The 25,839-nt window shown below is 51.2% G+C and overlaps 12 protein-coding genes across 12 annotated transcripts; 7 read left to right on the top strand and 5 right to left on the bottom strand.

The window, feature by feature from the left end:
• Window positions 1-293: 293 nt before the first annotated feature.
• Z520_02193 (uncharacterized protein) lies at window positions 294-1,538 on the bottom strand (the record flags this gene model as incomplete). The annotated part of the gene is made up of 1 exon (XM_016772707.1): window positions 294-1,538. One exon carries the CDS (start codon window positions 1,536-1,538, stop codon window positions 294-296), a length of 1,245 nt encoding a protein of 414 aa, XP_016636177.1.
• Window positions 1,539-1,915: 377 nt separating this feature from the next.
• On the top strand, window positions 1,916-3,204 carry Z520_02194 (uncharacterized protein; the record flags this gene model as incomplete). Its single annotated transcript, XM_016772708.1, has 3 exons — window positions 1,916-2,059; window positions 2,106-2,743; window positions 2,799-3,204. 3 exons carry the CDS (start codon window positions 1,916-1,918, stop codon window positions 3,202-3,204), a joined length of 1,188 nt encoding a protein of 395 aa, XP_016636178.1.
• Window positions 3,205-3,483: 279 nt separating this feature from the next.
• On the bottom strand, window positions 3,484-4,150 carry Z520_02195 (uncharacterized protein; the record flags this gene model as incomplete). Its single annotated transcript, XM_016772709.1, has 2 exons — window positions 3,484-3,804; window positions 3,866-4,150. The coding sequence occupies 2 exons, from the start codon at window positions 4,148-4,150 to the stop codon at window positions 3,484-3,486; spliced, it is 606 nt and encodes a 201-aa protein (XP_016636179.1).
• Window positions 4,151-4,621: 471 nt separating this feature from the next.
• Window positions 4,622-5,690, bottom strand: Z520_02196 (uncharacterized protein; the record flags this gene model as incomplete). Its single annotated transcript, XM_016772710.1, has 3 exons — window positions 4,622-4,897; window positions 4,948-5,435; window positions 5,468-5,690. 3 exons carry the CDS (start codon window positions 5,688-5,690, stop codon window positions 4,622-4,624), a joined length of 987 nt encoding a protein of 328 aa, XP_016636180.1.
• Window positions 5,691-6,741: 1,051 nt separating this feature from the next.
• Z520_02197 (uncharacterized protein) lies at window positions 6,742-7,956 on the top strand (the record flags this gene model as incomplete). Its single annotated transcript, XM_016772711.1, has 5 exons — window positions 6,742-6,802; window positions 6,832-7,037; window positions 7,097-7,472; window positions 7,528-7,680; window positions 7,745-7,956. The coding sequence occupies 5 exons, from the start codon at window positions 6,742-6,744 to the stop codon at window positions 7,954-7,956; spliced, it is 1,008 nt and encodes a 335-aa protein (XP_016636181.1).
• A 573-nt stretch (window positions 7,957-8,529) lies between these two features.
• Z520_02198 (uncharacterized protein) lies at window positions 8,530-10,047 on the top strand (the record flags this gene model as incomplete). Its single annotated transcript, XM_016772712.1, has 2 exons — window positions 8,530-8,673; window positions 8,764-10,047. The coding sequence occupies 2 exons, from the start codon at window positions 8,530-8,532 to the stop codon at window positions 10,045-10,047; spliced, it is 1,428 nt and encodes a 475-aa protein (XP_016636182.1).
• Window positions 10,048-10,252: 205 nt separating this feature from the next.
• Window positions 10,253-12,118, bottom strand: Z520_02199 (uncharacterized protein; the record flags this gene model as incomplete). Its single annotated transcript, XM_016772713.1, has 7 exons — window positions 10,253-10,434; window positions 10,497-10,536; window positions 10,591-10,688; window positions 10,738-11,079; window positions 11,127-11,513; window positions 11,579-11,773; window positions 11,824-12,118. The coding sequence occupies 7 exons, from the start codon at window positions 12,116-12,118 to the stop codon at window positions 10,253-10,255; spliced, it is 1,539 nt and encodes a 512-aa protein (XP_016636183.1).
• A 675-nt stretch (window positions 12,119-12,793) lies between these two features.
• Window positions 12,794-14,231, top strand: Z520_02200 (uncharacterized protein; the record flags this gene model as incomplete). The annotated part of the gene is made up of 6 exons (XM_016772714.1): window positions 12,794-12,835; window positions 12,880-13,008; window positions 13,062-13,309; window positions 13,361-13,617; window positions 13,671-13,964; window positions 14,020-14,231. 6 exons carry the CDS (start codon window positions 12,794-12,796, stop codon window positions 14,229-14,231), a joined length of 1,182 nt encoding a protein of 393 aa, XP_016636184.1.
• A 617-nt stretch (window positions 14,232-14,848) lies between these two features.
• Z520_02201 (uncharacterized protein) lies at window positions 14,849-16,160 on the top strand (the record flags this gene model as incomplete). The annotated part of the gene is made up of 7 exons (XM_016772715.1): window positions 14,849-14,894; window positions 14,957-14,979; window positions 15,038-15,048; window positions 15,112-15,141; window positions 15,202-15,285; window positions 15,349-15,405; window positions 15,485-16,160. The coding sequence occupies 7 exons, from the start codon at window positions 14,849-14,851 to the stop codon at window positions 16,158-16,160; spliced, it is 927 nt and encodes a 308-aa protein (XP_016636185.1).
• Window positions 16,161-16,449: 289 nt separating this feature from the next.
• Z520_02202 (uncharacterized protein) lies at window positions 16,450-18,202 on the bottom strand (the record flags this gene model as incomplete). The annotated part of the gene is made up of 4 exons (XM_016772716.1): window positions 16,450-17,062; window positions 17,114-17,686; window positions 17,737-17,951; window positions 18,020-18,202. 4 exons carry the CDS (start codon window positions 18,200-18,202, stop codon window positions 16,450-16,452), a joined length of 1,584 nt encoding a protein of 527 aa, XP_016636186.1.
• Window positions 18,203-20,538: 2,336 nt separating this feature from the next.
• Window positions 20,539-22,600, top strand: Z520_02203 (uncharacterized protein; the record flags this gene model as incomplete). Its single annotated transcript, XM_016772717.1, has 3 exons — window positions 20,539-21,183; window positions 21,230-21,342; window positions 21,397-22,600. 3 exons carry the CDS (start codon window positions 20,539-20,541, stop codon window positions 22,598-22,600), a joined length of 1,962 nt encoding a protein of 653 aa, XP_016636187.1.
• Window positions 22,601-23,477: 877 nt separating this feature from the next.
• Window positions 23,478-25,265, top strand: Z520_02204 (uncharacterized protein; the record flags this gene model as incomplete). Its single annotated transcript, XM_016772718.1, has 4 exons — window positions 23,478-23,627; window positions 23,687-24,306; window positions 24,361-24,546; window positions 24,599-25,265. 4 exons carry the CDS (start codon window positions 23,478-23,480, stop codon window positions 25,263-25,265), a joined length of 1,623 nt encoding a protein of 540 aa, XP_016636188.1.
• Window positions 25,266-25,839: the final 574 nt, after the last annotated feature.

The following is a 25,839-nucleotide window of genomic DNA, read 5'->3' on the forward strand; positions in this document are numbered from 1 at the left end:
TTGGCTGGTTGACAGCATTGAATGAGTATCCTGCTTACTGCGCGCAGATCAACTGGAGCCATCTTTTTGCTCAGTGAGTTGTACATCGGCAGAAGCCCTTCAAGCGGGCAAACCTAACCAATCACCGGAAGCTGAGCCCTAAGACAAAAGGGGCACCTGAAGGGACGCCCAAAGGGGCAGCCGACCGGCCGACCACCGATCGGCTCCACGCCTGGGACGCCCGGAGCTGTGGGGGTTTCCGGGGGCTGCGGGGTTCCAACACCCCGTGAAAATTTTTCCACTATCGTCTTCCTTCACTCTGCAACCATGTTGAGAATTTCCAACACTTGATCCTTTTCCGTGATTGGAAAGGCATTTGTCTTGATCCACAGATCATGCAAGCTGTTTACTGCGAGCAGATCGAATTTGTCTCTGCCAATGTTGACGGCACGTAGGGATCGCGGCATGTCAAGTTCTCGAATCACAATGTCAAGGATGTCACCCAGATCCAAGTCTGTCGCAACCCGATCCCTCGCTTTGATCGCGTCCTGGACAGGTGCTAATCTCAACAACAGCTCCCGAACCATCGCTTGCCTGTCATTGTTGGCTCCTTTTGCGGCGTTGAACTTGCACACCGCAGGTAGTAGAATACAGCTTGTCTCGCCGTGTCCAACTCCCAGAGGTCCCAATTGGTGTCCGATTGCATGGCTTGCACCCAATGGCGTCCCTGTAGAAACTGCTTGCATGGCCTGAATCACTCCAAGCTGGCAGAGATACCGGCCCTCCGTGTCATCCGGATTCGCTTTGGATCTTAGAAGTCCAGGAACCAGCATTCCCAGTCCGCGGCTGGCTGCTGCATCTCCTTCTGGTGTGCTCTGCAGGCTACATACTGTCTCAACGCAGTGGTCAATTGATCTAACTCCAGTGCTCAGCCACACCCATTGGGGAGTGGTTTTGGCCAGTTCGGGGTCAAGAATGACCAGTTCTGGATCGACGCCCGGCTCAAATGTCCTTTTCGCTCGTGTGGTCAAGGTCTCCGTTGCGCCTGCAATGGCTTGGTATTCTCCCCCAGAAAGAGAAGTCGGTATGCAAATCATTGGGATTTTTGGTTTGATGATGTGTTCACGACGGGTGGGGTTGTACGAGTGACCACCCCATAAGGTGCTTATTGCCTTCTCATCCCAAGCCGAGTTGGCAATCGAAAACCGGAGCAATTTGGCAGCGTCGGTAATACTGCCTGCCCCAAGGGTGACGAGGCAGTCGATATTAAGATCTCTAACCTCGTCGATGACCTCAACAACTTCGGAGATTGGTGTATGCGGGCTTATACCGATACGGCAGCCGGCCACACGGGCGTCCAAAGCACCTTTCAGCCTTTCCAGCGAGTCGGTCTGCTTCGATAAAGATCTTGAAGCCAAGATAAAGACCCGCGTAGCCTTGAAAGTGTGTTCGACATGTTTAGCGCATGCTTCTTCGAAAGGCAGCCCCGAACTGATCTTCGGAGTAGGCTTATTGTCAAAGGCAGGTCGGTACTGCTCTTGTCCGGGGGTGAAGCTCATTTTGCTTTTTCGAATGTCCAACTCAAGGATGAAACGACGATGAATTGGCGGTGTTTTTGAAATGGTGGCGAGGCTTTTCTTCCTCCATCGAAAGACAAAAGAAAGCAACTGACCCTAGCGGCGTTCTGTCTTTTTGGCCGGTAAGATGAATGCCGGAAATGTGGAACAATGGGGCAACGTCGGGATAATAATACTTGGATAGCCCACTTAGCTTCCTGAAACGGCAAGGGACTCTCGCCGCCAGCAATACGCATCTCAACTTCGATACTTCCCCACATCTGATTGCTGTTGATCTCTCTACAGGTTATACCTGGAGTGGTCCTGATGAGATCGTCTTCTGAGCGCAGCCTTGTCAAGTTCTCATCAGGCTCTATAGAATGGCGTCGCCTGCAAGACTCCTCGGAAGGCTTGCGACCAAATCACCGAGCGATATTGTGCTGCTTTCTGCTGTACGAAGTCCAATTACAAGATCCTTCAAAGGTGGATTCAAGGATGCTTGGCCAGAAGATATACTCATGCCGGTACGACCGTCTCACTGCTTTGCTACGAAACCTAACGCAGAGATAGGTGATGAGAGCAGCAGTGACACGTGCCGGCATTGAACCTGGCGATGTTCAAGACGTGCTCATCGGCAATGTCCTGGCGGAGCTGGGATTTGCGAAAACAGGCCGCATGGCTTTGAATCACGCCGGTTTCCCTGTTACCACCACATTTCACACCGTCAACAGACAATGCTCGAGCAGCTTGCAGGCCATTACCCATATATCGCACGCTATCCTGGTCGGACAGATCGACGTGGGGCTTGCAGGAGGCGTTGAAAGTATGACGCGAAACTATGGAAGTCGAGGTGTTCCCATTGATGTGTCACCGACACTCAAGAGTTCGAATGTCAAAAGCGCGGTCGACTGCCTTATGCCCATGGGAATTACCTCCGAAAACGTGGCTAGCAGATGCAATGTATCCCGAAATGATCAGGATGAATTCGCCCTCTTGAGCCATACACGAGCTCTAGAAGCCCAGCAGTCGGGCAAATTCTCTTCGGAGGTAATCCCCGTTGAATGGACAAGAACCGACGATGTTACAGGCGCACAGACAACATTGAGGGTGGACAAAGATGACACCATTAGACCTGGTGTGACTCTGGAGAAACTTGCGAAACTCAAACCCGCATTCTCTGATGAGGGCAGAAGCACAGCTGGAAACTCGTGGGTCCTTCGATTGGCAATCTGCTTCAAACCACCTTCCGCTTACGCAACGTAGGTCACAAATATCGGATGGAGCCTCATCGTGTATTCTGGCACGTCGATCTTGGGCAGAAGACCGTGGTATCAAATCCATAGGGCGCTTCCTCGGCACAACGGTATCCGGCTGCGAACCCGATGAGATGGGCCTGGGCCCCATCTATGCAATTCCTGCGCTCTACAAATTTACCGGGATCTCCCAGAAAGACGTCGATATTTTTGAGATCAACGAGGCTTTTGCCAGCCAGACTATTGCTTGCCTTCGTGCGCTGGGCATTGAGGTCGAAAAAGTAAACCCCAGAGGCGGCGCGATTGCGTTGGGCCATCCAACCGGGGCCACTGGAGCACGGCAGACTGCCACTCTATTTGCTCAGCTGGAGCAAGAGGACAAGGAGTTTGGCATTGTGAGCATGTGTGCCAGGTAAGAAGACTCTCTGCCCAGAACACGATGAATTTCTTCGATGCTGACTATGCTCAAGCACTGGTCATGGAGTTGCAGCACTATTTCAAAGGGAATAGAATGGCGGTATCTTCGCTCAGTCGATGGCAACTGTCATCAGTTTGGTCAGACAGGAATAGACAAGTCGAAAACGCTAGGCATTTGAGAGGTGCTCCTGTCAATTACGCAGTCCAGCTTCTAGAGATACCTTAGAGCGGTTGCGATGAACGTGGCTCCGTGTGTTTCCATTCTTCAATGACATTATCTACGAGCCCAGTACAAGCACTCTCTCTTCCGCCGACACGAAACTTTTGTTTGGGTTTGGAGGAGCCGTAGGCGTACCAAACACCAACTGACCTTTCAACCTCCACTCAGCAGGGACTTTCCACATCTCGACAATCTTCTGATCAATGTAAGGATTAAAGTGCTGGAGATTGCAACCCAGACCCTCGAGTTCCAGCGCCGTCCACAAGTTCAAAGTATTCATTGCGTTCGTATGCTCTGACCACTGAGGGAAGTAGCTGCTGTATCGTGCAAAATTCTGCTGCAGCTGATGTGTGACACGCTGGTCTTCGTACAGAAGAACCTTTCACACCGACCCAACGTCAGCATTCAGTTTTCCGAAGGGCCATACGGGCAGTTTTTACCGTCCCATACGCATCTCGGCGTTGATCCAGCTTCTTCTCATCTGTGGGCCAGTCACTGCAGGCGTCGACTGCCTTGACGCAATCTTTGGCGATATCCCAGAGCTTTCTATGCTCGTCCCCGAACAAGATGACAAAACGCGTCGACTGGGAATTGAGGGAGCTCGGCGTGTGGAGGATAACTTCTTTGGCGATCTTGACGATTTCGAGGTCAGGAATTGGGGACTTCGCTTTGAGGGCGTAGTAAGTTCGACGCGACTTGATGGCGGCGAGGAAGTGGTCGGCCATTGTTGAGATAGTTATGGTGTCCGTCACAGACCCTTTCTCAGTCTCCACGACCAGTATCTTTAATCATTCCCCGAGCCTACATATTCAGTAATAAAAGGGCCTTCGAAAACCCCCACATGGAGAATCCGTTTACGGCAACTCTGCTCTTCCGAGTAACCAGTCTGGGAAATGGATCAGTGAAGAATGGACAATGCATTCCTCATGGCCCTGAAATGTTACCTCGGAGCTGGTCGATTTCCGTGTCGATTGGCCGACCTTTCCTTGGAAATTAATGCGAAATCGGACCGACATGAACGGCCGTTGGCCGCATGAGGCTGTCTTTAGAGGGTACAAGCAGAACCAGCATGCTACCAACTCTGGTCTAGGTATATGCTCAAGGTGCATGAATTTTTGCTGGGAGACCAGATCAAAAAGATCCAAAATCGCATTCAATACAGCCCTCCCCAGCTTTAAAGCTCGAAAATGGATACATTATAGGTGGGTTTTCAAGTCCCGGTGTCCTTGGACCTCGGCCAAGATGAAATCATGCTCAAGTAACCAAAACCCCTCGGTCTCGCGTCCGTCAACCACACGGATAAATGTCTTTGTATTATACATTTTGGCTTCTTCGACATCCTCGACCCACCGAATGTCCTTGACTAAGCTGCTTTTCGTTCCAAAGACAGGGTCTCGGAATATTCTAGGGCTCGTACGGTCGTACAAGGCAGTGTTGAGCCTTTCATGCGAAGGATGGTTGATCAAAAAGTGCTGTTTTTAGTTCGTTAGTGGTGTGGGGAGAGGAGATAGATGAGACTCACTACATGAGCTGGTCTATAGGCCTGTCGATTCAAGAGATCGAGAACAATGCCAACCGGACCATCGAAAGGCACCGGATAGTCGACCGGCCGGACGCCATTGATGTAAAATCGTCCCTGAGCATCAGTGTAGAATTTCCCTCGACAATCTGGTCCGCCGGTCTCGGGGTCCTGCATGTCGTACTTGCCATTGCCGTTAGTTTCCCAGATGTCCAGTAATGCTCTGTCGATAGGTTCTCCTTTCCGGTTCTTGACTGTTCCTCGGATGAGCATAGATTGGCCGGCACCGACTGACGAGATGCTGTCTCCGTGACTGAACTCGTGCGACTCGTTGTGGAACGGCCCAAGAACGGACGACTCGGTACAGCCGGGTAGTTGCCGACTGTTGATTTGATCCACCAACGCAGATATGCCGAGCACGTCGGACAGGAGGATAAATTCCTGTCTCTCGGGATGGCATGCTTGTCCGACCTGGGGAGGCATTGTCAACCCTATAACGAACAGCATAACCAGTCCGCTGCACCTGCCTTTGTCAAGAACTCCCACGCCGCTTCCCATTCATGGCGCTGAATATCTGTCTCGCGGATGAAGTCGTGCGAATGCTGGATTAGTCTGCTGAAGATGAATTTGACTCTTTCGTTATCGATGTTTGACGAGACTTTGATGACGTGGGCAGTGAGATCGTCCACGTCAAGCATCCCAAAGCTTCCGTTACTCGGCCCTGTACCATTCACACCGGGGGACATGCTTGTAGTTCAAAGAGAGATATGATGCTTCCGATGGCGATGAGAAGACTGCGAATCAATCAAGCAAATACTTCGAGATATCATTGGCCCCACATAATGTCAAGCTGCAAGAAATGGCTTCGTCGCATCCGGATTGTCATAGCGTGTCTCGAAAATGCGTAAAGACATCACGAGAAGGATTATGAAGGGCAGGCATTTCGCCCCGACTCTACCACAGACCATCTAGAGGATGATCACCAGATAGAAAGGATGTTTATTCTGTGCCAGAGTCGTTACTGTGGTGTACGCAATTATAGCATGATTCCAGGAGCTGGATTGATTGTAATGACTCCAGGTGGAAGGAAATCCTTCGAAAGAAACCCAGGCGTGTTTGCCAGCAAAGAGTCCGTGACCACGCTTGCCACGCTAACCTGGTTCAAGGCAAACAGTTACCTGATCAGGACTGTGGGAACCCCACAACCTCGGCGCTCCTCCCCATCGTCTACGCCTCGGCCCCCAGGTGAGTGTTTGATGATCCTTCAAACCAGTCAATTCTACACAGAGACTCTTTCAGCCAAATCGGCAGCTGAAGCCTAATAGTTGAGCAGTACCCGTAGGTCCTTGGCACAAACCACAATTCGTCAAATCCGTCACAAGTACTACGTATTGGTGTACCTCTTACCCTGCCCCAGATTACCATAATGCTGTTCCCAAAATTTTTGCGGTCTCCGCACGAATTTGGAGAAGTACCATAACAACAAATCGTGAGCCAGTCCAGCATGGATCTTTCTCTTTCTTCTAGCCTTGGTGAGGCAACAAAAAATTTCCCGTTGTGTAAAAATTGCTTACCTGCTTGAGAGATGCCCCACACATCTCATAGGGCCCAGTTGTCATATGATGGCGATGAGTACTCATACGCTCTTGCTCGAGCGTGATCAGTTGGTGTGTTGAAACACGAGAACCATCTGTTGTCATCATTCGCATTTTGTCGACTACCAGGGCAGCAGTTGTTTCGAAACGAGCGCAGATTCTCTAGAACTGCGTCGAAAGCCGTCCATTCGCTCACATCATCATGCCAAAATTGATTCTTGTCACTGGTGCCACAGGAAATCAAGGCGAGAATTGGTGTCTATGTAAGAGAACGAATCCTAACAGGTCACAGGTGGTTCTGTTGCGAAGCTGCTTCTGCAGTATCCCGAACAATATACAGTGAGATGCCTCACTCGTAACACCGAGTCCAAAGCTGCGCGCGAGCTAGGAGACTCAGGTGCCGAGCTCGTACGAGGCAACCTGACAGACCTATCAACTCTTCCTGCGGCTGTTATAGGATGCTGGGGGGTCTTTGCAGTCACCAACTTCTATGATGCAGTATGGCTTCTCTTGGCTGTTGCCATTTGGGAGGGCTTCACAGCTCACTCTTGAAACAGGCCATCATCGATGATCCAATGAGCGAGGAGCAGCAGGGCCGCAATCTCGCAAAGGCTGCTCATGATGCCGGGACGGTAGAGTGTTTCATCTGGAGTACCATGCCGAGCTCCCATGCGTTATCCGGCGGCAAGTTTTTCACCCGACTTTATGAAGGTAATGCGGAAGTCAGACTGGCTCCAGTACAGCTTTTTACTGATTCCGGTTCTTCAGGCAAGCATCTCGTTGATGGCTACATTCGCGAACTTGGTCTTCACGGGACCTTTCTCTACACGGGTAACTTCTACGAAAACATGGTGCTGCGAAAACATATGTCATACGACAAAGAGACCGACACAATAATCTTCAAGCAGCCTATTATCGCGCCGGACGCCGAGCGTAGGCCATCCAAGCATCAACCATCCTGGGACAAGGTACTGACCTGGACAAACAGTTACGATGCTTTATGTCGAGAAAGATCTCTCCGCCATAGTCAAGGCAATCTTCGACCAATGGGAGGAAAAGAAAGCCGAGTTGGATGGCGCCTACCTGCAGGCCAGCAATGCAAGAGTCAGGCCAAAGGACATTGTCGCAGCGGCAAAAAAGGGTATATTCTTAAATCCATCTCTCCAGAAAATCATCATCCGATGGCTAATTTTGAAAAATACCAGTGTCCGGGAAGAACGTTGAATATGTCGTGCTGCCGACTACAGGCGTGCCGGAAAGGGATACCATGTTCCAGTTCTACAATGACGTTGGTATGCATCCGGGCGTTTCGCTACCAGATCCGCAAGTGGTGAAGCTGGGCGTTCAGCTGCACGACGCCGAAGATTACATACGGGAGAAGCTCTTGCCGCATCTTGGACTGGTGCCGGTCAATTAGCAACATATATCCTGTCATCGAATCAAGGACCAGACATGGACAGTCTGGCTAATCTCAATTTTCAGATATGCGAGGTGGAGGTGTCGCTGCCATTCGGTGGTATTCTCCTCAGCGTGTATGGTGCTCTCAAGTCTCGGTCTTATGTGCCTCCGTACCGCATGTAGGACTCAAAATGGATGAAGTAAATATAAAGGACTCTATGCGGAAATCTATGAGTTGGGATGCACCAGAGCCTGTGATCAGTCAAACAAAGATCCCAATGTTCACATACACTGTACACACCTCCCCAGCTTTCTGCTATTTCATGTGATCGTCCGATCTCGTTTGCATAATAAATGTGTCGGAGCAATGTTTTTCTTGCTCGGCGTAAGACTCACCCGGAGGCTCTGGCCTTGTCCCACATCTTAGTGGTCCCCCACTTGCGTCAAGCCTAGCCCAATCTGGCGATTGCTCGTTGTGGCAGGACCCTTGAACGCGAAAAGCCTTGCCAACTGTTGCTTACCAGACGCGATCTGGCTCTTTTGGAGTTTATGTACGTCCGTTCAACGACATCATAAATCAAAATCGACCGCAATGATTGTATTCAGATTGCACGTCAGGCTCAATACTTGCAAGGTGCGGCAGGTGCTGCCCCAACCCCGCAGACAGATATCGGGAGTGAGTGCCATCGACTCTCGGGTCTTTCGAAATCTTTTTGGGACAGAGCAGATCCGAAAGGTAAGGTGACATAAGAAGCACAAGTCGACAACGTTGTTTCCTGTCATGAAAAAGAGATCTTGGTCTAACTTGGGAGTCCGTGCTTGACAGGTATTCAGCGACACAGCCTATCTCGAAAGATGCGTCGAGGTGGAAGTCGCGCTGGCGAAAGCTCAAGCGAGAGCAAATGTGATTCCGCAAGATGCAGCCGACCAGATAGCGAGCAAGGCGCTCGCCTCGTCTCTCGACCTGTCCCGTCTCAGCGACGAGACCGAGATTGTCGGATACCCGATTCTTCCGCTGGTTCGACAACTTGCTACCATGTGCGGGGATTACGCCGGGAAATACCTCCATTGGGGCGCCACAACTCAAGACATCATGGACACGGCATCGATATTGCAAATCCGATCGGGCTTGTCAATCGTCGAAAGCGAACTCGATCAGGTGATTCAAGCCACAGAGAGTCTTGCCGAGAGGTACAAGGCGACGCCCATGGCAGGCCGAACCCACTTGCAGCACGCGCTTCCGGTCACGTTCGGCTACAAATGCGCGGTTTGGCTCTCCAGCCTGTATCGACACCGTGAGAGACTCAGACAGCTGCGAGCCCGCGCCTTGATGGTGCAATATGGTGGTGCAGCTGGGACTCTAGCTTCACTTGGAGCAGGGGATGCAGGATTGGTGGTGAGAAAGGAACTAGCCAAGGAGATTGGTCTGGTAGACCCTCCCATTTCGTGGCATGTCGCGAGGGATGGCATCGCAGAGACACTCAATCTACTTGCTTTGATTGGTGGAAGCATTGGCAAAATTGCACTGGATCTCATGATAATGTGCTCGAACGAATTTGGCGAGGTAGCAGAACCATTCGTTCCTCATCGTGGTGCCTCATCGACCATGCCACAGAAGCGAAATCCTATCTCTAGCGAGTTGATGCTGGCGGCTTCTAAGGTATTGAGGTCAAACGCGAGCTTGGGACTGGACGCCATGATATCGGACTTTGAGCGAGCTTCCGGACCCTGGCATCTGGAATGGGTAGCCGTACCCGAAAGCTTCACCGTGGCTGTGGGAGCTTTGCATCAGGCGGCATTCGCTCTCTCTGGTCTCGTGGTCGATGAGAAGCAAATGCTGGCAAACTTGAACTCCACCGCAGGCCTCATCGTGGGGGAGGCTGTCATGATGGGTCTTGCGCCGCATATTGGCAGACAAAAGGCGCATGACGCTGTGTACCAAGCGTGCCAGGAAGCAGTTCAGAACAGGGTTTCTTTGCTTGAAGCTTTGAGCCATAGAAAGGATATTGTGGATGCAATGGGCATGGATGAGCTGAAGAAACTGTGTGATCCAGTCAATTACCTAGGGTCTTCGACTCCCATGGTCGATGATGTCCTTGCGCTGAGGTAAACATGATATCACCCCGTAATTCCACGGTTTCCTGCATCTCCCCTTGTCGTAGGTCATAAGACAGCGATATAAATGTCTGGGCGGTTGATGGTAGTCAAATCACCATCTGGATCAGGTCCGAAGTACACCAAACTTATGTACAAGAGGTGCGTCAGGTAATCTCTCCGAACCCTTATGTCCAACCTGTTCATGCTGCTGATGACAGTTAAAATGTTTTCAGGTCATCGGAAACGGCAAATGCAGCGGCTGTCTTGCTTTTGATCTCGTCTATGGTGGTTCCCTCGGCCAGCTCTATCAACACTAGACCGTCTGGTGTGACATCGAAGACAGCCAGATCAGTGATGATTCTGGACACACATCGTTTTCCGGTCAGGGGGAACGTGCAGACTACGCCACGGTCAATATCCGCTACATATAGCATGTTCTTGAGAAAGGGGACCGATACTCACGGGGAAGGATCTTGGGATTTCCTTTCTTGTCCACATGGTCCTAAAGGATGGATCTCAGCCCTCAAGACCCGCCACTTGTTAAGAAGTCACTTACCATGAGAACCACAACCTTGGTCTCCTGAGGGTTCGCCACCAAATCCATCGCGCCTCCGATGCCTTTCACCTTTCCCGGAAGCATGAAGTTTGCTAGATCTGTACAGATTTAGTTGTCCGTTGTGATTTCACCCTGGTCTAAGCTTACCTCCGTTGGCGGCGACTTGCAGTGCTCCGAGCATCGTCAGGTTGATTTTGCCTGCTCTGATCATGCCAAAACTTTCATGGCTCCCAAAGACGGCCGCTCCCCGGTTCAGCGTGACGGTTTCCTTGCCTGGGTTGATCAGATCAGGGTCCTCCTGCCCGGGCTCTGGGTATCTGCCCATCCCCAACATGCCGTTTTCCGCTTGAAGCACGATTTCGACATCCTCGGGAACAAAGTTGGGTGCGAGCAGGGGCATCCCTATGCCGAGATTGACATACATTCCATCTTTGAGCTCTTTCGCAGCTCGTTTCACAATGCGCTCTCTTCGGGTCGATGCAGCATCCACTGAATTCGTCAGTACAATAGTCCAATAGTCCCCACAACTGACTCACTTTGTCGCAACTGCTCCTCCGGGCTTTTTGCGAACGTGAACTTCTCTATTTGTTTGGGCACTGTTGCTTTTATGACCCTGTCGACATAGATACCCTGCAGATGGATGTCCTCTGGAGCAATTTCTCCAGCCTCGACGAGATGGTCCGCCTCCACAATTGTCAGCTTTGCATTTTTCCCCATGACCTCGTTGAAATTGTTCTGCGCCTTTCGAAATCTACAATTACCCAGCCGATCAGCCTTGTCGACTCTGATCAACGCGACATCTCCAAAGATCGATTCTTCCAACAGATATTGCTTGCCCCTGAAACTTCGTGTCTCGCGAGGTTTAGACATGAGATCAACCGAGCCATCTCGCTTGTATCTCACGGGAAGCTCTCCTGTCTGCACTGTACCAAAGCAATGGGTAAGCACCTTTCCTATCTGTGAAACAGATGCCTGTCAGATTTCTTACCTATACTCCCATATGCGGCTGGTGTATAGAAGGCAGGGACTCCGGCGGCTCCGGCTGCACATCTCTCCGCCATCGTCCCCTGTGGTGTGAGCTCCAGGGAGAGCTCGCCGGATAAATACATGGACTCAAATTTCTTGTTCTCTCCGATATACGATGCTATCATCTTGCCGATTTGCTTCGTGTCCAGTAGTTGACCTGTATGAATCAGTGCTGTCCAACTTCGAATCCCTTACGAATCTGCTGACCGAGTCCTATGCCCGGCATTCCAGCATTATTGGACACCACTGTGAGATCCTTGATTTCCGGGCGGTCGCGAAGGGCGTTTATCAGCGTCATTGGCACTCCGGATAGTCCAAACCCGCCGACGAGGACCGTGTCACCAGTCCGAATGTCAGCAATGGCTTCGGAGGGCGAGGCGGAGAACTTGTTGATTCGACGTCGGGCATGGCTGCTGGAGAATGATCGATTTTGAGCAACAAGGAATGATAACGGCTTCCTCATGCCTCGATGGCAATGGAGAAATATCTGCGATCGTGACATCGTCGGCTCAACAGAGAAATTCAGCATTTAATCAGAGGTTCGACGACTCTTCCGTGAGAAAATTGGTTCAAGGCACGGTGGAATGCTTCGCCGCTGGTCCCAACTGCAGGGACACGAGCTCCCACAGGGAAATTAGGCTCGCTAGGCACTCAGTTAGGTGGCTTTGGGGACCGCGGCCCCACCTAAAATCCTCCCTAGGCACCTCGGGCACCTGGAAAACGAGATGCAGGCCGCCCACTGAATGACAAGTTGGTTAATTGCCAGATTTTGACGTTGAACCCACATAATAGGAGACACTCCGTGCTGTTGTCAAAAAGAACATATTGCACAGTCTGTTCGCACATGGCAAAGATGCTTGCACAGCAACAGGCACAGCAACAGGAAGAGAGTGCCTCTAGATGCACTGCGAGAACATCCTCTTCCAACTATTCAACCCCACCTTGGGTCGCCTAGCATTTGTGGTTTCTGAGAGACAATCTTCGGCATGATTCCCGTCAGGGTCGGTGGAAGACACCTTTCAAGACTGACCTCTAGAACGAGGTTTGCTCCTTCTAGAAGGCTGGGGACTTTGTCGTCCGAGAAGAGTCTCCCGTTACAGGGGATCAAGGTCGTAGATCTCTCTAGGGTTCTAGCTGGAGTGAGTCTGGTGTCGTCATTTGTTGTCCCTTTGCTGACATGTTCCCAGCCATATTGCACGCAAATTCTTGGAGACCTTGGGTGAGTGCAAGCGGCACCCCCATCTTCTGCTCATGTACTGATAGCCCCAACGTGCCGAGATCACCAAAATCGAACACCCTGTCCGCGGCGACGACACACGACAATGGGGTCCTCCTTACGCCCCTTATCTTGACGATAGAAGTGGCCCTGGCGAAAGCGCATATTACCTCTCTGTAGGGGTGGCTCTGGTGCTGGATTTGAGAATTGAGCTGATATCGCATTCAAGGTCAATCGCAACAAGAAGTCCGTGGGTGTGTCATTTCAGCATCCAGAAGGGGCCGAGATCATCCGAGCGCTTGCACGAAACGCCGATGTGTTTGTGGAGAACTATTTGCCCGGGACGCTGAAGAAATACGGGCTGGATTTTGAGACTTTGCAAAAGACGAATCCACGGCTTATATACGCGAGCATAACCGGCTACGGTCAGTATGGGCCATACCATGACCGGGCTGGGTATGATGTGATGGTTGAAGCGTGAGGTTTGAACTTGGTCTTCACGCGGCAGAGGCTAATTTATATCGACAGAGAGATGGGATTGATGCACATCACCGGTACGAGAGATGGACCGCCGGTCAAGGTCGGTTGTGCAGTCACCGATTTGACCACGGGCATGTACGCATGTAACAGCATAATGGCGGCTCTCCTCGAGCGACACAACTCGGAACGAGGTCAACATCTGGATGTGTGTCTGAGCGATTGTCAGGTTGCCACATTATCGAACATGGCCGAATCTGTCTTGATTTCGAAAAAGAGGGACAGTGGCAGATGGGGCACAGCACATCGTAAGATGACTATTCAACTGCCCCTTTCTGTTCTTCAGCTAACTCGCTTTTAGCTTCCGTAGTCCCTTATCGAGCTTTTCAAACATCCGACGGAGATGTTCTCTTCGGCGGTGGCAACGATCGACTGTTCGGAATCCTATGCTCAGGGCTAGGGAAGCAGGAATGGGCCAAAGACGAGCGTTTCGCTACGAATGCTGCAAGAGTTGCAAATCGAGGCATCCTGGAACCGGCGATCGAGGAGATTACAAGGCAGAAAACGACGCAAGAGTGGCTCGACACTTTTGAAGGCACAGGTCTTCCGTATGCCAAAGTCAATGATTTGATGGACACACTCAATCACAAGCATGGTAAGGTATTCCAAAGGCCCAGCAAAAATTTCAAAGCTTACCGTTCGAATGACAGTCCGAGCTCGAGATATGGTTGTCACGATTGACCATCCGAGCTGCGGAGTGATAGACCTGGTTAATACCCCAATCAAATGGTCACGATCCCAGCCTTCGATACGATCACCACCACCACTACTTGGACAGCACACGGATGAGATTCTCAGTGCGACACTAGGCTTTGACGCTCAGAAGATCCATGATTTAAGGGCCAATGGTGTAGTTGGCTGATGAGGAGGCGTGGAAAAGGCTTTGCACATGGAAACCTATGCGGTTCCTGATGGGCGCTCAATCTTACTGCATGGAATGGCGCCTCATATCATACCATCTTCTGCGTAAATTTACAACGTGGGCCCAGGCCAGACTGGTCTCGACACATGATAGATGCTGAGGCTGATGCGGCACTCGATGATATAACTTTTTGGTGCCATAGGGGAGTCGTCTCCAGGGGACTCGCACAATTCTTCGTGTAATCCTGGAAAAGTACAGAACAGGTTAACTAGGTTGGTTTAATGGTCGATGTTGATGACAAGTGGGGGGCATATCTGCCATTTGCGGAGGTGGAGTTGAATTGTTTACAGAGCAGCCGCAGACCCACAATGCATTCCTTGTGGTTTTGCCGGACGTAACACCCCACATTCGGCTGGTACTCGTTCGAGCAACCAACCCAAGAGACTCCTGTACTCGAGCTACAGTGGGATATTCTTGTAGCGGAGGAACTCAAATGCAGACAGTTAATATGCAAGTACCAATACTCGGTACAGGAGGAATAATGACATTCCAGCCCAGCCCAATTGTGTTTCCCTCTTTTTGAGCGCCCCGTTTCTAGATTCCTCGAAGAGCCAGTCATGGCCCAAAAGAGAAACGTGACTTTTGCCCAGGAGTTTGCTGCTGGTAAGTGAGAGGAGGCCTCGAAGATGGCGATGAATCTGCACTAAAAGCGTACTGGATTTTAGGGGCCGGAGCAGGTGTTTCTGAGGTATGCTGCCACGGTCTTTGGTTGCACGGCAGGGAATTTGCTGACTTGAAACGTTCAGATTTTGATCATGTTTGAATCATCATAGCGCTTGTGAGTATCGGTAGAAAAACTGACGTTCATGTGTCAACGTAGGTATCCGTTGGATGTCGTAAAGACAAGGCTGTACGTATCAGAGAGTCTCAACTCAATGTATGCACATTCAAGTATCTGACTCTCGGAAAGACAGCTCCAGCAATCGAAGGGTCCTCTGACAGAGTCCTATCGAGGGGTGGTGGATTGCTTTGCAAAGATCATCAGACATGAAGGGTATTTTCTCCCGTTTCACTCTCAATGAATGCCCTAGCGCAATAATAACCGACAAATTTGCAGGTTCGGACGCTTGTATCGTGGCATTACCGTGCCAATCCTCATGGAAACTCCAAAAAGGTTCTCATGCTCCATGCATGCACCCAACGCATTGGTGATGAATGCAAAGGACGCTGACCATGCACTGCCATTCTCACAGAGCGGTCAAATTCTCGTCCAACGACGTCTTCACTCGGCAGTACCTGAGACTTCTTGGGGCGCAAAAGGTAGATCAGACCGTGGCGACCCTTGCCGGCTCCAGTGCCGGCGCTGTGGAAGCGGTGGTCGTCACACCGTTCGAGCTCGTCAAGGTCCGATTGCAAGATCCTTCAGTGGCAAGCCGGTATCAGTCCGTGAGCCAGTGCGTAACTCAGATCATCAACCGCGAGGGCCTGTTCGTGCTCTATCAAGGCTTTGAGGTCACATTGTGGCGTCATGTGGTCTGGAACGCTGGGTATTTTGGCAGTATCTTCAAAGTCAAGGCGGCGCTCCCGACGCCGACAAACGACTTCGAGCAGACGCTGACGAGTTTTGTCGCCGGTTCCATCGGTGGGAGTCTGGGGACTGTCCTAAACACACCGCTGGACGTGGTCAAGACGCGAATCCAAGCGGCAACGAGAGCAAAAGGTGCGGCAACTACGTCCAAGTACAACTGGGCCTTTCCGGCTTTGGTCACGGTGGCGCGAGAGGAAGGCATCCGGGGTCTGTACAAAGGCCTCACTGCAAAACTTCTCCGATTCTGCCCCGGAGGTGGAATCTTGCTGGTCGCTCACAGCCAAATTCTGAAGTTGTTTGAGGCAGCTAATAGTGGAAAGCCCCTGGAGCAGGATTTGTAGCTTCTTAGACAAAAAAAATTCCTGCGGGAGCGGAGTGTTCTTCTGGTTTTTGGAACAGGGATGACCTTTGGTACCAAGTTCTGAACTTATTCATACAGTCGATTGAAAAGCTACCACTTCGCTGTGTCAAACCCCAAGACCTCAGAGAGTCTTCGTCAGATATCACTGAGGAATGGAAGGATTTGTTGTCTAATCTGCCAAGATATTGCCGCGCCGACACTATGGCAGAAAACCCTCTCCTCTAGAGGCTCACGAGGATCCCGCGATGAATTTAACCTGAGAGTTTGGTTCATACGTGGCCGCCTTTGGCACGCATTCGACCGCCATAGATATGGAGAATGACAATAATGCCCACTGACAATCCGACAATTGCAGCCTGTGTCCCGAAAGATCCGTCGTACCCGACCTTGGTACCCCATTGCACTTGGAAATACCCGACAGAGAACCCACTGATCGCTCTGGAGAAGTTGAGGAGAGCGTTGACTTCTCCTGCTGCGACGGGGTACGCATCCAGGAGATAGGCCGTCAGCGAGACTGACGCGGCCAATGTGCCGGCTGTATATGCACCCCAGCCGATGATGACTGCACCGATGGAAAGTGTATGCTGCAGCGCCTCTCCGAGGATGACAAGGCCCGGGACCATGATGACGGCTGCGACATAGTTGGTGACAAGACGAGCTTCCGGAACAAAAACACCTTCGTGTTTTTTGATGTAGCGGTTGGCCAGCCAGTCGTTGAAGAAATGGCCCCAGATTTCCGCCAAGATGGTGCCGACTGCTGGTGTCAGACAGATTGCTCCAAGAGCGTTTGGGCCGAAACCATATCCACCGGCTTCTTTGGGCACGGTAAATAGAATCGACGTCTCAATGTTGATCCCGACCGCCCACATGATATTGATGCCGCTAGGTGCATAGTTAGCTTTGTGTATATAGATTCTGAAGGTATGTTCTCACAAATAGATCATGCTCGGAATAATGATGGGCTTGACGAAAACTCGGAGAAGTCGGTAGAACGACTCTGGGATGGACAGGAAGTATCCCTTTTGGACTCTAAGTTGCCAAATACCAACCACGCGAAATAGTCGTTGACCGCGAGCTGGTTGGTCCTCCACTGGAACCTCGCGTCTGTACCATGTCTCGTCCAAGAAGAGGATGATGAGGGCCAGATTGGCGCAGCAACAAGCAAAGCCCAACCACAGACAGCCGATATATTTACCAGTGCCGGCAATGATGAAATTGCCAAACGGCGGGCCAAGATAGGGAGATGTGAGAAAGATGGCCGCCCAGATGCCGATCTTACGAGCATGTTCGTGGAAGAAGAACATGTCCTTGATAAAGTTCAAGCCAATTCCCTGCACTGACGACAGACAGAAGCCCTGCAGAGCCCGAAGGGCATAATAGGTGTTGAAATCGTCCGTAAGGATAGTGCCCAGTGAAAAGAGCGTGCCAGCTAGAGTCGTCCAAAATAAGACCGGAGCACGTCCCCAGAAATACACAAACGGAACCCAAAAGAGGCCGCCGATGGCACTGAAACCAATGTCTTAGACTTCATCTCTCAGGGCAGTGGAACTACTTACAGCATAAGGACATTAAGATTGTTGTTGTAGTTGACAACCGTGGGAGATATATTCCACTTGACGGCCTGCAAGATGATGGGCGGGATGCCCAGGGTTGATGTAAAATCACCCAGGCCAGCCGCGATGCCCAGGATTACAAGGATCATATGCTTTTTGAAGGATGACCAGTTCAGAGGGTCGTTTGGATCCTCTGACGGCTGCGGAATCAGGACCGTCTGGCGGGGGAAATATGTCAACTCTGTTGCATTTGTAGAGAACGGAAGAAATGAGTGTTGGCTCTTACATGTCCGTCTTTGGCCAGTTTCAAGTCACCAAAGAGAGCACCATCGATGTGGCCGGCAGTGACATCGAGCAAGACAGCCTCATTTCCAAGGTTAATAGTTGGCCGCTCGAGGTGGCTTGTCTCGGGCTCGAGGTTGCTTGAGATCTTCTCGACGTCAACCTGATCGTTCGTCTTGGTTGTCATGGCTGCGAGTATTTCAGTCAAACTTGATAAACCGGACGCGAAAGCTCAACGATCAGCTTACGCTCCCAGGGTATGGCATGCCATATTTGTATACCCTTGCTCAGATTGGGCTGTGCGTCTTTCCCCAAGCAAGGACGACACCCAGAAATGTGTTCTAGCGCCCCCACCTCGTATTGAACGTTGATATCAAGGCTCTGCCCAAGGCAGCACCTCCGCAGCCCTCCGAGAAGCGAGTCCGGGGTCGTGGTAACCTCGTCGAACTGTTCATGCCGAAGTATTGGAAAAGAAAACAAACTAGCCGTTTTTGGTGAAAAAGGAGTTGGTCTGTGGGGTTGACGCAGCGAGGCTGCATCAATAAGCATCCGTGGCGTCCTTACGCCTCGAGCATTCTTTTTGGTCAGAACAATCCAATAGTGAAGTGTCGCCGACAACGAGAAGAAGACCCGCCCCCACCAAACCCCCGGTCGGATCGGAGGGGGTGGGGGAAGACCTGCTTCTTAGAGGCATGGCACGTGATCTGCCACAGACACCACCAAGATGAGAGCAGACACGCTACCTAGGTAACCTAACTCAAGGTAGGATTGTAAGACGCGGACAGCCATTGGTTTTCTGGTGACTCGGCAGACTTGGGCAGACACTAATAGCTCCTTGATCTCTTCAAATGTCGGCCAGTCGCTTCCGGACCCCGCTTCTCCAAGCTCCTGCCTCCGGGGTAAAAGGGTGAGACGTTCTGACCCCGGCAAGGCGATAGGACTGCCCTTTGAGCAGATGGCCTCTCAGGGTATTCAAAATTCATCTGAACATACCCATAGGTGCATGAATATCAGGAACGAACGTCCCACAGGCTGTCTTTGGCTGCAAACACGCTACTGTCGCGTATTGGGACTTCACCTTTCCACTAAACAACATGGAGAAGGAGGCGAAGAAGAGGACCCGCTCCGAAGAAAACGAGAAGGTTCACATGAAGCAGACGGGGTCGACTAGCAAGCCATGCAGGTGCACCACCAATGGCCTTCAAGGTTTGACCCTTCTCGCCTTGTACACAGGCTGCACCTGGACTGCGTCCCAAACGAACAGCCTTATGAAACCCCGCTTCTGCATCCCTCGGCGCGACCAACTTGGCAGGATTAAATGATCCGACTCCTAGACACCAATCGTTATCTCAAGCGGTACTGCCACTTCCCATGTCAAGAAGTACTCGTACCTCTACCCTTTACCTACCACTTTGATGCAGTATTACGGGGCTCCAGCCTTTTGCTTCCCTGTTCCGCACTTCTGATGCTTTGCTCCGTGGTCATCAGCGGCCACCTGATATACTCGCTTTGGCAGTGGGTCGAAATCACTTCTTCAAATGTCGGCAAAAGACCGGGCCAAGCACCGGTGTAACCAATGTTTGAAAGAATTCTCGCGAAGTGAACATCTTCAACGGCATCAGCAAATCCGTAAGCGCTACATGCAATCTCAACCACCAACCCAAGCACTGAACTTTGCACCTCAGATAACCCACTTCGTTCATACTCTTGCGGACTTTGTTCGCAAAAATTCGCACGAAAGTAGGTCGCTTCAGTTCGATTCTGCCGACGCCGTGGTTAAGTAGTTTGCAAACAGAGATGCGCTGAAGCGTCATGAAAAGAGCCACGGCATTTTGCCGCCAGTCCGCGCACAAATGGGTCCAAATAATGGTCTCGAGTCGGTCGCCGCCACCAGGACAATCGCTGCCTGTGACCGATGCGCAAGAATGAAAGTACGATGTGACGGAAAATCTCCTTGCGGCCGATGCAAGAAGCAGAGCTCAGCTTGCACTTTGGAAAGAGATCATGTCGCATTCAAAAGGCTATGTGTCGATCCATCCTTGCGTGAGCGAAGGCTTTCTGGAGTCCGTGAAAGAACCCGAGGAGGTACAGAGAACGATGCTTTGAGACCACAATCCAGCGTACGTACCCCTTCGCACTTCTGCTGTAGAGTCAGCTCCAGCTTACGCAACTTCAAAGAATGGTCCTTCAACGGCCACAGAAACCTGCACTGCCGATGACACACTTCTTTCCACAGTGTCTGATACAGCGGAGGAGTTCCGTTTCCCGCAGGCCCAGTACACTCTTGCTAGTGAAGGTCAATCTTCGCCGAAAGAGGCACCAAATTCAGACTCGGGATGGCAAGGGAATGAGCCTTCAGTGGCTGGCACCTTTAGCCCTCCCTGGGATGACTTCTCGCTCTTTTTCGACGAACAGGGTGGACCAGGCCTTTTCCTTGACAGCTCTTGTTCAGCTGACCTCTTGCATCCAGCTCAAATCAATGCGACATGTGAAAGCCCCGAGGACCGTACGCAGAATTCAGATATGTCAATCGACGATCGCGAGAGATACGAAAATTATCCTCAGCTATACAAGCCCGACCCGACGGGGAATCCACTCAGAACGTCCGTCATCTGCGACTTTCTTCAAAGCAGGCAGGCTTGGGCAAAGGTGGATGATTTTGGCCAATCCCAGAAAAACAAGACCAGCATCGCCATTCCAGAAGAAGTAAGAGACTCAATCATGGCGACTATTCATATTGTCCTCGCCAAAGTGCTCGACAAAGATCAGATGGGAAAGATCCCGACAACATTCCCGCCTTTGAGGACGGTCCAAGTCATTTTTGACACATATCTCTCCAGGCTGGCTTTATTCTATCCCATCACGCATCCTGGCACGTTCAAACACAACCATACAATGCATTACAATGGACCTGGAATGCAACTGCAGCTTCTGAGTACATTCGTGTCTGGAGCGCTGATGATTCCTGTGACGGAGGTTCAGACCTTCGCAACCGACCTGGCAAGCATTATTTTACAGGTCCTTTACGAGATCTTCCTGAGGGATGCCAGTCAGACGAAGGATATGTATCTCACCAGCACCGCGATTTTGATAACTGCGTTTGGCATATGGTCAGGCAACAAGCGGCAGATGGAACTTGCAGAAGCGCTGAGAAGCTCATACACAACGGTAAGCTCATTTCTCCTGGATCTTGCATAGCTAATCATGATAATAGATGATGTCTCGGCGAGGATTGCACGAAAGAGCACAGCAAAGGATACTCGAGATCAACCCCTCGGATATTGACCTTGAATGGAGAGATTGGCTTATGAAAGAGACACGCAGACGGTACGCAGCATGCTTTACAGAATGCGAATCATGTTGCTGACCTACCCATTCCAGATTGGCGTATGTGTGGTATGTCGTGGAGCAAGAGATCAGCCTTTTCAATGGCGTACCCACGACTCTGTCTTTCACTGAAATGCGCTGTCCGATGCCCTGCAGTGAGGCAGTCTTTGCTACTTCCTGCGGCCAAGCATGGAAGGATTTGCTCCAGGCGACCCAATCCGAGCTATCCATGCCGACATCGTCAACAGTGGCGACATTAAAGTGCCCGCACTCGCTGGCCGCCTTTCATCGGCGTTTCCTCTCTGGGAACATCTTCCAATTTCAGGATGCTGTGACCCCGTTTGAGGTCCGGTTGCTTCTGTGCAGTATTCAGACGCTTGTGTCGCAGTACAGCCAAACGAAGAGGTTTGTTCCCGAAGAGGAAGAATTTTCCTCTGAAGCATGTATGATATCGGCTTCCACCGAATACGGCCAGCTTCGACGTGAAGAGTTACATTACCTCCTGGTCAAATGGCACCTCTTGTATCGACGTGCCATGCCATGTGTCACACCCATACGCTGCGGAACCGACTTATCATGCATTCTAATGGCACACTTGATCGCCATGGAGCTGTATGTTTCATTTGATGATGTACAACTCTTTGCAGGGAAGGAAGGCTTCGTGGAGGGCAGAATGCTGATGCCCTCATTCAGAAGGTGGGCAAACACTTCGGGTGCAGCACGAGCGCTGCTCCATGCTGGGCAAATCATGCATACCCTCAGAGCTGTTGCAGAAGGCACCGCGAGACCGTTGTGGTGGCCATTAGCAGTAGCGCGAGCGGCCTTGCTCCTCTGGGCCTACGGCATGGCGGCTCAAACCAACGCAGGCAACATGGATGACCACGACAGTACCTCCGAACCGTCTCTTTTTGACTCTGAGCTGCGCTCAACCAAGCAGTATCATGGTCTGCATGCTATTGATGGGCCACTTGAAGACTCGGCCTTGTTTTCTGGCTCTCTAGTCGGATACTGGGACAAAGAAAAGGTGCCGTGCTTGACAGAACCGGACGGAGGCTTTGTACCTCTTCTGCAGATCTCAGAGACCCTCGAACTAAGCATATCACTCCTGCGCGATGGAGAGAGTGTTAGCACGCCTCTTTGCAGATCTGTTCGGACATTCTTACAAGACATCCAAGGGCTAGGAGTTGCCTATCCTGGGTTGCCTAAGGGTGGCATGACCATACAACAACAGCAGACTGATGTCAGCACAGACTCTTGAGACTTGTCTTAGTCATATAATCTCGATTCCGAGGCTGCGAAATGCATTTCTCACAAGCAAACTGCTAGGGATAATTCCAAGATACACATATGAGCACCAATTAGCCTGGATCTGAAATAAGTCGATGTCTTTGTCGAACGCGAAACTTCATAGCCTCGCCACTTTTCTCGAAGAGTTCCCCTTCTTGCACGTTTGAGCCGACAACGGACGTGGCCTTGAGGACCACATGGCACCCAGATCATGTCAGCAGCATACACCGTAACGAATTTTGGTATCACACCATTGGCAAGATCCCGGTCTGCGTGAGCAGGCTAGACTGTGCATTCCTCCCAATTTTCCGACTCTGCAAGCACGGCCCGAAATAAACCCCCTCTCCTTCCGACACCCATCTAGGCATAGGCTGGGATCCCGCCATCCGCTAGTTCCATTATTAGATCAGACAACACACGACCACAGAGGCGTTGGCTTACTTTAAGTGGACGGACGCAGAATATGCGTGCAAGGCTTCTGTTTGCTCCATACACCTCTTTTCCTGTCACCTACAGCCTTGAGACCGACATGGTTGCAGATATTACCGATATACATTTTGCTACTGCCAATGGCGACACTGGTTGTAGGGTCATTGACACGGATGCGCTTGTTGTTGGCACAGGCCCAGCCGGCGCATCTTTGGCATGTTTTCTAGGTTCACATGGTAGGAATTTCGTCAACCATTCCCTATATGCTCGCAACTCACGAGAGATCACAGGAGTACAAGGCATAGTCATTGCCAGTGCCTCGACGACCGCCGACACGCCAAGAGCTCATATCACCAATATGGCTGCCATGGGTAGATATTGCCCTCCCACTTCCGCAGGAATGTTCAAACTGAGTCGTAATGGAATGCTTGAGGGATATCGACCTCGAGAGAGACTGCGTCCAAGTCGCAACGGCCAATGAAAGCATGCAGCACGTCAGATGGGCATACTCCTTTGCAGGGCTGGAGTTTGGCAGGATGTACTCATGGGGCAATGACCCGGAGCAGAAGGTGATTACAATATCTGGAAACTGTTTGCCCCTTCTTGCTAATCTTGTTCACTCATGGAGGGCGACTACGAGAAAGCTAGCCCTTGCGAGCCGGTGGACTTGCCTCAAACGCGCCTCGAGCCCATTTTGGTCCGTTATGCAACACTCCATGGATTCAAATGCCGCTTTGATACCGAATTTGTTTCATACACCCAGGATAAAGAGACCGGTCGTATCCTGGTGTCACTAAATGACAAGCTCAACGGAGTCGACTTTCAGGTCCGCTGCCGCTATCTGTTTGGTGCTGATGGGGCTCGAAGCCGTGTCGCTGCTCAAGTAGGCTTACCGTTGTCACAAAAGCCTGACAAGGGTATCGCGTACAATGTAGTGGTCAAAGCGGACATGGCTCATCTGATGGATGCTCGGATGGGTAATCTGCACTGGATCATGCAACCAGACAAAGAACACCCTGATTGGGCCTGGATTTGTGTTGTGCGGATGGTGAAGCCGTGGTACGAATGGATGTTTGTCGTCTTCCCTGATCGGAAGGCAGCATGGGAAGACCACAAACCTACCAACGAACAGTGGCTTGCCCGTGTGAAGGAGTTCATTGGGGATGACTCCATTCCAGTCGAAATCTTGGGTGTATCAAAATGGCGGATTAACGACACTGTTGCCGGTGAATATTCGAAAGGGAATGTGTGAGTCATCACAGCAATTCCGAAAAGTCTGGCGTTGAGCTTACAACTTGTCAGGTTCTGCTTAGGAGATGCTGTTCACCGACACCCGCCAATGAATGGTCTCGGGTCCAATACATGCATTCAAGACGCCTTCAATCTCGGGTGGAAAGTCGCATATGTTCTCAAAGGCCTTGCTGGCCCAGGGCTGCTAGATTCATACAGTGCTGAACGTCAGCCGGTGGGCAAAGGCGTGGTCGCGAGGTATGCTAGGCTTTCAACTGCTCCCAAGCTCATCGTGCTAATTGGATTTCAGGGCAAATCAAGGTTTCAATGACTACGGGCCGCTATGGGACAATCTTGGAATCTTGGAGGACGACGTTGAGAAACGAAGAGAAATCTGGCGCCAGTTATCAGAGAATTCGTCGCAAGGCCGAAGACGTCGTCAAACTTTTCAGAAGACGCTGCACGCTACCAAAGGCGAGATTCAAGGACTGGGTATCGAGATGAATCAGCGATACACCGCAGATCAAGCGGCAGTCTACAGAGACGATGAGGAGTTCAAGTCTCCGCCCGCTTTTATCAGAGATCCCATTCGCTACTACGAGCCATCCACATACCCTGGATGTCGCGTTCCTCATGTCTGGCTTACGACACTGGTGCCTGGAAAGAAGATCTCGACAATCGATCTAAGTGGCAAAGGCCGATTTACATTATTCACTGGCATCGGTGGACGAGAAGCCTGGCAGAGGGCTGCAGATCGAGTCAAGCAAGAGTTGAAAACACCCATCGAGGTTTTCTCAATTGGCCATAGACAGGATTACGAGGACGTCTACATGGACTGGGCGCGGCTGAGAGAAGTGGATGAGGACGGTGCGATCTTGGTCAGACCTGATCGATTTGTCGCCTGGAGGAGCCAAAATATTCCAGAAGACTGCGAGGGCAAGTTGGTCAAGGTGTTGCGCCACATACTGTGTCTTTGACTGATCAGAGGCGATCTGCTCAAGTTTGCAGACGTGCATAAAAGACATATAGACGATCAAGGCGAATAGCCAGCTTCTCGGAAGTCCTGTAAACAGTCTCCTGGCTCTCTCTGTCTAGCATACTAGACGCGCCTTACGTTCAACCTTGGTACTTCCGAATCGTGTTGACGGTCATCATTACACCCTGCACCCCCGTCCAGCTTCTCCAGGAAATGCGTCTTGACCCAGAGTGGAAGAGCCCCGACCGACTACCGTGTGGGGTCCCTACTTGTCCGTTACCTATGTCCTTCATATCCGTGTGTGCATGTGATCTGTGTGTGGTATGTGTCTAATATCGCGGCTGTGTATCGCTGGTGTGGGGAGAGGTCCACTTTAGTTATCACTGAATCCGGTAATGCAATGGAGCTGATCAAGTGGGTTCTTTTCCCCAGGTCAAAGCAACAACTGGCCGAAACGAGCCTCTCTCCACGCCACGCCCGGGACATGTGTGGGGGGACCGGGGTATGTACCCCGACAATTGCATAGTCGGGCCGGGGGAGGTGATACAGTACTACACAAGGTAGTCTTGCTTGTT

The sequence above is a fragment of the Fonsecaea multimorphosa genome, assembly GCF_000836435.1.
Source record: "Fonsecaea multimorphosa CBS 102226 unplaced genomic scaffold supercont1.3, whole genome shotgun sequence".
Taxonomy (NCBI): domain Eukaryota; kingdom Fungi; phylum Ascomycota; class Eurotiomycetes; order Chaetothyriales; family Herpotrichiellaceae; genus Fonsecaea; species Fonsecaea multimorphosa.